The sequence below is a fragment of the Trypanosoma rangeli genome (assembly GCF_003719475.1).
Source record: "Trypanosoma rangeli strain AM80 chromosome Unknown Tra_15.4_contig_00022, whole genome shotgun sequence".
Classification (NCBI taxonomy): Eukaryota; Euglenozoa; class Kinetoplastea; order Trypanosomatida; family Trypanosomatidae; genus Trypanosoma; species Trypanosoma rangeli.
Window position 1 is genome coordinate 39347 of NW_021705765.1, and position 6468 is coordinate 45814.

At 45.4% G+C, this 6468-nt stretch overlaps 3 protein-coding genes across 3 annotated transcripts, besides 7 other annotated features; all 3 read left to right on the forward strand.

The window, feature by feature from the left end:
- Positions 1–6: 6 nt before the first annotated feature.
- Positions 7–27: a microsatellite.
- Positions 28–121: 94 nt separating this feature from the next.
- Positions 122–619, forward strand: TraAM80_01118 (uncharacterized protein; the record flags this gene model as incomplete). The annotated part of the gene is made up of 1 exon (XM_029378171.1): positions 122–619. One exon carries the CDS (start codon positions 122–124, stop codon positions 617–619), a length of 498 nt encoding a protein of 165 aa, XP_029242021.1.
- A 401-nt stretch (positions 620–1020) lies between these two features.
- Positions 1021–1047: a microsatellite.
- Positions 1048–1252: 205 nt separating this feature from the next.
- Positions 1253–1285: a microsatellite.
- A 668-nt stretch (positions 1286–1953) lies between these two features.
- Positions 1954–1976: a microsatellite.
- Positions 1977–2263: 287 nt separating this feature from the next.
- Positions 2264–2292: a microsatellite.
- Positions 2293–2363: 71 nt separating this feature from the next.
- Positions 2364–2398: a microsatellite.
- Positions 2399–3075: 677 nt separating this feature from the next.
- On the forward strand, positions 3076–4002 carry TraAM80_01119 (uncharacterized protein; the record flags this gene model as incomplete). The annotated part of the gene is made up of 1 exon (XM_029378172.1): positions 3076–4002. The coding sequence occupies one exon, from the start codon at positions 3076–3078 to the stop codon at positions 4000–4002; it is 927 nt and encodes a 308-aa protein (XP_029242022.1).
- Positions 4003–4380: 378 nt separating this feature from the next.
- On the forward strand, positions 4381–5460 carry TraAM80_01120 (uncharacterized protein; the record flags this gene model as incomplete). The annotated part of the gene is made up of 1 exon (XM_029378173.1): positions 4381–5460. The coding sequence occupies one exon, from the start codon at positions 4381–4383 to the stop codon at positions 5458–5460; it is 1080 nt and encodes a 359-aa protein (XP_029242023.1).
- Positions 5461–5928: 468 nt separating this feature from the next.
- Positions 5929–5956: a microsatellite.
- Positions 5957–6468: the final 512 nt, after the last annotated feature.

Here is a 6468-nt window from a genome sequence, read left to right on the forward strand (position 1 = left end):
TTTAATTATATATATATATATATATATTCCAACTTCGTCCTGTCTTTAACTTCTTGGGGGGTGCAACATATATGAATTCAGGGAATATTTTGGAGGGTGCAGAAAAGGATTCAATTGTATAATGGAGTTGGAGAGGACAGAACACAAACCCCGCTCCGTGCTCTCTATTCTGCGCAACGTATTGGGAACTCATGATAAGGAGTGTGGAGTCAGCTGCGGCATACAAAGCGATCCGATTCCTGGAAAGTTTCGAAAAAGAGCATCCTACCCCTCCAGGGCAGGTCCGGTTTGCTGCATATCGACCGATGGCATGTTTTCTTTGCATGGAAATATAGTGACTGTAAATGATGCAGAAGAAATTTCCATCAATGTTACTGGTGCATCGAGTAGTTTGCCATGTGGCCATTTCAATCTCACCCGTATGTCGATTCCCAGGTTTGCCGCACCAAGCAGTGGACTGTCTTTAGGAAAAAGACAATTGGGCACTACTGATGAAGGCGGGAGTGCGGCATATGTGGTCCGTGGCCGGGCCTTAAAGATGACTATCAAGGGGGAAAAGATGCTTCACATGGAGAGCTGGTTGAGTGAGCAGCGCATGGTTGGAGCGGGGAACAGTTAACGTACTGATCCTGACCATAATCCACACTGGAGCAGTGATAGGAACCTCGTCGAGGACAGTAATGGGACTGAGACGTGGAAGAGAGATAGAGGCGTTTGCTCCTGCCTCTAGGCTCAGCTTTTAATTGTTCTTATGTGTGCACGGAGGCGATGCAGATGAACGAGTAGTGCAAGGAGTCCTTTTGCCCGCACTGCGGGTGTGCGCGTCTGCGCGTGTGTTGTGCCTACAACGCTCGTAATTGCAGCATAGTTATGTATTGGGCACATTAGACGCGATGGGAAAATTACGGATATATATGTGACACCTTCGCGGCAAAAGGCAGCGCAAGACAAATAAAAAGAAATGAAATAGCAAACAACAAAGAAAAATTTCAGTGTCATGCGCTAATTCCTTGCTTGATGTTTTTTTTTGTTTTTGTTTTTTTATTTGGCCAAAACCACTTTTTTTTTGTGTGTGTTTTTTGTAGGAATGCTTTTGTGGTTTTTCTTCCGCGGCTCAGTGATTCTCTTGCGGAGAAGGTATCACTTATGCCAGAAAAGAGCTAAGAAGGTGAACGATGCCACCCAAGCAAACACATAACCAGAGGAACTTCTTAAAAATTTGAACTTAAAAGAACCGGCCCGAGGAGGGAGGAAATAAAATAAAATAAAATAACATAAAAAAAAACAGTGTGGTTCTGTCTAAAGCCCCATGGAGGTGAGGTAGTGGGCTGGGGGTAACTTGGGGCACACGAAGTTTCATCCGTGGCCACTACTCTTCTGTTTCCATTGGTCGCACTTTTTTTTTGTTTTTTGTTTCGTGTTCATTCATATTACGCGCGATGAAGATCTGGAATTGCTGTGGCTTTTCTGGACGTCTTTTTTTTTTTTTTGCAAGGTGCTATTGTCGCTCGTAGGTGTCCTGCAATTTCTCCATTTGTTTTTTGTTCTTTTCCCGTGAGTTGGCTGATCTTGTGTGCTTGAAAATAAGCCTCTCAATTTTCGTATTTTACCTCACTGGATGGGGGGGGCGTCGTGTGGGTAACCGCAAGAAACATCGTGCGCACCCCCGCGATGGAACTTGTACACCACGATCGTCAGTGGACTTTTTTGGTTTGCTTGTGTATGTGTATTTTTTCCTCTTTTTTTTTGTGCACGGGAATAGGTGCGTTTCCTCCTCTTCCTTTTCTTCCTTTTCTTCCATGCTTTTCGGTGTTGGCGTCTTACTACAGTCACGCATGTAACCACGGCTATATGCAGTGAGCTGGGGGTTTGAACCTGAATTATTATTATTATTTTTTTGTACGACTGTGTCAGCAATGGGGGCCACGTGCAAAAAAAAGAAAAAAGAATGAATTTTTTTTTCCTTTTTTTTTTTTGGATGGCATGTGCCTTCTTAATTACGCAGAGTTTTTGCCTACATTCATATGTATTTATGTATGATTGGTCCATGTACGTGGTGGGGGTTATGTAGGCTCACATTTAATGCAGTAACCGTGTGTCTATCGTGCGACATAAGCGTACAACAGTTACGGAGGTAGTGGTCTTATTGAAAATGGATCTAATAAAGGAAGAGGGAAGATAGAACGCCGACATACACGTGACGTCGCACAAATGAGTACCTGCATTGACAGTTACGTAGATGTGGCGTATAAAAAAAAACAAAAGAGAGAGAGAGAGAGAGAGAGAGAGAGACATGAACGGCAAAGGTGAGTTTTTTATTGGGCAAGGTGGGAAACATTGTGTGCTTCCGTTTTACAGGAGCGTATATCTATCTATCTATCTATATATATATATATATGGTCTTCAGAGTGTTTAACCTCTTTGTTTTTGTTTTTTTTTGTGTTTTTTTTATTTGTTTCATGTTTATTTTGTTTACTTTGTAAGATTCGCAAATGTGTGTTGAATCTGCGGTGTTTCTGTTCTTGCAGGTTTTTTATTTGTTTTCTACTCCCCTTAACATTTTTACCTTCAACAAAAAATGGGGGAAAAAAAGGAATATTTTTTGGGTGAGACATTCCCTTCCTTACACACAGACTCAGCACCTTGTTTTTGTTGTTTGGGTTTTCTTGTTTTGTACTACTGCTTTCACGCAGAATTTAACTCTGCGCCTTTGTGTTGTTTTGGGATGTGCCGCAGCAGTCGGTAACCATGCAGTTAAATGAAACTACTGCCAACAAGCTGCTTTGCCCCACACGAAGACTAAGGAAATGTGGGGATGTACATCTGCTTATGTGAGTGTGTCCGTCTGTAAGGAACGTCTGGTGTGCAGTCTGCAACTGCTGTCAAGTCTATCCTCAGTGTGCTGTAGTGCCTAATTATTATTATTATATCTTTTGTTTTCCTTCTATAACTTTACATGGGCTCTGCTTTGGCTGCTACTTGCTCTGCTGCCATGTGTGCTGGCGGCAGAGGGCGACAGGCGCCGAAATATTGTGGAAACGAAGCGGACACATTGACGCTGTACGGAGATAATTGATGGAGGGAGATCAGGAGGTGCGGGGAGCAAGAGAGGAGCACACGTTTGATGACCACGAAGCGGCGTTTCTCACTCCGCGGCTGTCCATTTTTTCTGGTGACACTCAAACTTACACGGCGCCGCAGGGGGATTACAGTGGGGGCCATGATGCACACAAAGAGGAGCCAATGAATCTCTTTCTTGACACGGAGGAACTGCAGGATACAGCTGAAGATAATGCCATGCTGTTCCGTGAGCACATGAATGGCGAAGGGGAAACAATACGCATGCAGCAGGGGGGACAACAGGAACTGAATGCGACAGAAGACGGCGATTCCGCCCTTGACGCTGGTGTTTTCTTTGTAGGTCAAGACGACAACGATGCGGATAGCGTTGATGTGGACAGTGAAGGAGAGATAAATGTGGAGACGGACGAGACTGCGCTTGATCCAGAGCGGTTGCCGTATGATGATGTGGATGATGATGATGATGATGATGGCGGCAATGCCGCTCCGCAGAAAATGGTTAGGGTCACCTTCCCCTTGCCGCGTGTGCGAGAACTGCTGAAGTTTCACAGTGACTTCTCCATTGTGGCAAAAGACGCGGCCGTGGTAGCTGGGGAGGCGGTGGTGTTGATGCTGCAGGACTTGACACGTCTGGCGGCGGCGGAGGCAGAGCGGCACAGACGAAAGAGAGTCACGTACGCGGATATAGCTCGTGTGGTACATTACTTTGACCGTTACTCCTTTTTGGCGGACGCCGTTCCATCTGCGCAGGAAGTTGCGAGTGTCGCAAAGACAGTAACCGTCGGTCCTGCCAACTCTTCCCTGCTCGAAACACCGGCTAGCTGCAACGTTGCTCGGGAGGGGGCGGTGCGACCAATGCTGAGGGCAACGGGAAGTGGGGGCGGTGGCGCAGGTATGCGACAGACGAAACTTCGCTTCTGACACTGTTTGGACGTCTATTTTTTTTTTTTTCTGCTCACCCTCGCTTTTTTCTCTTTCAGTTCCTTTGCTGCTTCCCAATCCTGCATGCTGCTATTGACTTTTATTGCCGTTGCTATGTGTGTGTTTTTGTGGATGCGCCCTGATTGCTGACCTCCTACTCTCTTGAGGTCGTGTGCTGAGAGTGGGTCTCACAGTCCGTCCGCACCATACCCCAGTTAGCGCAAGAAAAGGACGTGGCACGCCTCCTTTCAAGACGAAAAACAGAAATTAAATAGCAGCAGCAAAAACTGCGGGACGACATCAAAACCAAAAACAAAACAAGACTCGCACACACAAACCTACCAAACAAAAGGTATATATATATATATATATATATATATGAACACCTCTTCTACTCCGCACCAAGAGCGGGATCGTCCGCCGCATTTGATGTCAGATGAGGAGTTGCGGCAGGAGTACGTGCAGCTCTGCAGGATGAATGCCTCCCTGAACGAGGAGTCTGCCTCTCTTCAGTCGGAAATAAGCGCCATTTATGAGGAGTCCGTTCGTTTTCAACAGAGTACGGAGGTCGAGGAGGATAAGGTAGCGAATCAGTTGCTCCGTCGTCTTCAGTCCGAGGAGCAGCAAAAACGCCGGCTTCTTGACCTTATTCGCCGTGAGGAATCCTCTCGCGAGCAAATCATGAAACAAATTTCCCAAATTAGGACCGAAAAAACAGACTTGGCGGGACAGATGGGTCAACAGGAGTCATTGATGCTTCAGCTGCAGAAAAAGTTGATGGAAGTGGTGACGAAAACAAATGAAGTGAAACGTGAACTGCTGAAGGAACGTCGTAGATACTTGGAAGTGCTCTCCACGCAATTGAATTACCTTAAGGAAGGGTCTCTCAATGAAAAGAACGAGGAACAAAGGCCCAAGGTTGGCGAAAACGCAACCTCAAACGAACTGGAACCAATGGAAACAGCCTCACTGAAGGCTGACGATAAAATAATTGGTGTTACTACTGCCTCTGCTGCGTTTGATGCTGCTTCAACTGACACGAATGTGGCTATCAATCATCTGGAGAAGCAGCTCAATCGGCTTCTTTGCGAGCATGCTGCTGCGGTTCAGGTATCGACAATAAATGAAATGCTTTGTGCAGAACTTGCAAAAAAACTGGGCACCATTCAGCAAGCGGCTTTCTTAGATCTTGAGCGAGCATCCAAACTGGAAGAAGAACTCAAGGCAACCAAATCACGCGTAGCAGTACTGGAACACCATGCATCTCATAGGGACGGCTCGGTCATTTCAGAGGACAGCTCCGGTCTGCCCACACCGACGCTGAGTTGCGTTAATAACAAATCATTGCGTGATCGTACAGTAGAAGTCCTGTCGTCGCGTCAGTGCGAGCCAAGTAGCAGTATTCAAGCCTCACTAGATGAATCTGAGACGGGGGACGGTGCGCCCTCTTCTTCATGAAGGTTTTTCCACTTATTTTGCCTTTTCATTGTCTCCAGAACGAGCTTCGTTTGCTTTATATGTCTGCGTGAGAACGAAAATTAGAGAGAGGACAAGAGAGAGGGGACAGAGTGGGTTAACGGGACGGGGAAAAGTGTTACTGGACCAAAATGCATAGAAGAGGGGTGAGGAAATAGTCACGTCGTTACGACACAAGCAAAACAACGAAAAGGGAAGACAACATGGAGGCAGGAGTACCCTACTTGGAAAGTTTGTTTTTTTTTTTAGTTGTTGTCATTCTGCAAATGTTGTCCTTTTTTTTCGTGTTTTTTTTTTCCATGGTTATTTCTCCTTGCTTTTCCCTTTTTTTTTTGCTTTATATTTTCGTTCGCATTGTGAGCGAGAGTCGCTGTGTGAGACTGTGGTTTCCGCTTCTTTCCACGCCTTTTTGTTGCATTTGGATCCTTTTTACGTGAATCAATAAAAATATTTATTTAGTTTTTTTTTCTTTTTTTTTCCTCTTATCCCGCTTTTGCGGTTGGCACGTCAATTTTTATCTGCGGGCAATGGGCGGCTTGCCCGTGGTTCTCTGCGTATGGGTGAGTGCCATAGTTTTTTCCGTCGGGTGATTTGCACTTCTCCCCATTGATTTTGTGTTGGTTTTTGTGTCTTTTTGACTTGCTGAGGCGTGTGTGTGTGGAAGGGAGGGGAGTATTCTGATGAATCCCTCGCGGCTCGTTCTTTCCCAGCACCTCGTTCTGCTCGTGGAGAGGCAGTCGAAGCGAATGTAAGCAGCAAAAACACGTACTTTAAAGAAAAAAAAACGCACAAAGTAGAGGCTGCGGGTGAGAAAAGCATAAATAATAACAACAACCTTATGTGCGAATTGTACTTGGACTTATTGAACTTCCCTCCCCTCCCCTTTTTTAAATTTTCTTTCCAACCACTTTTTCTTTTTTGTGTTTTTCTTGTTCACTGAATGTTTTTCTAACGCCTAACGACGAACTACTGCAGCAACTATTCATGTAA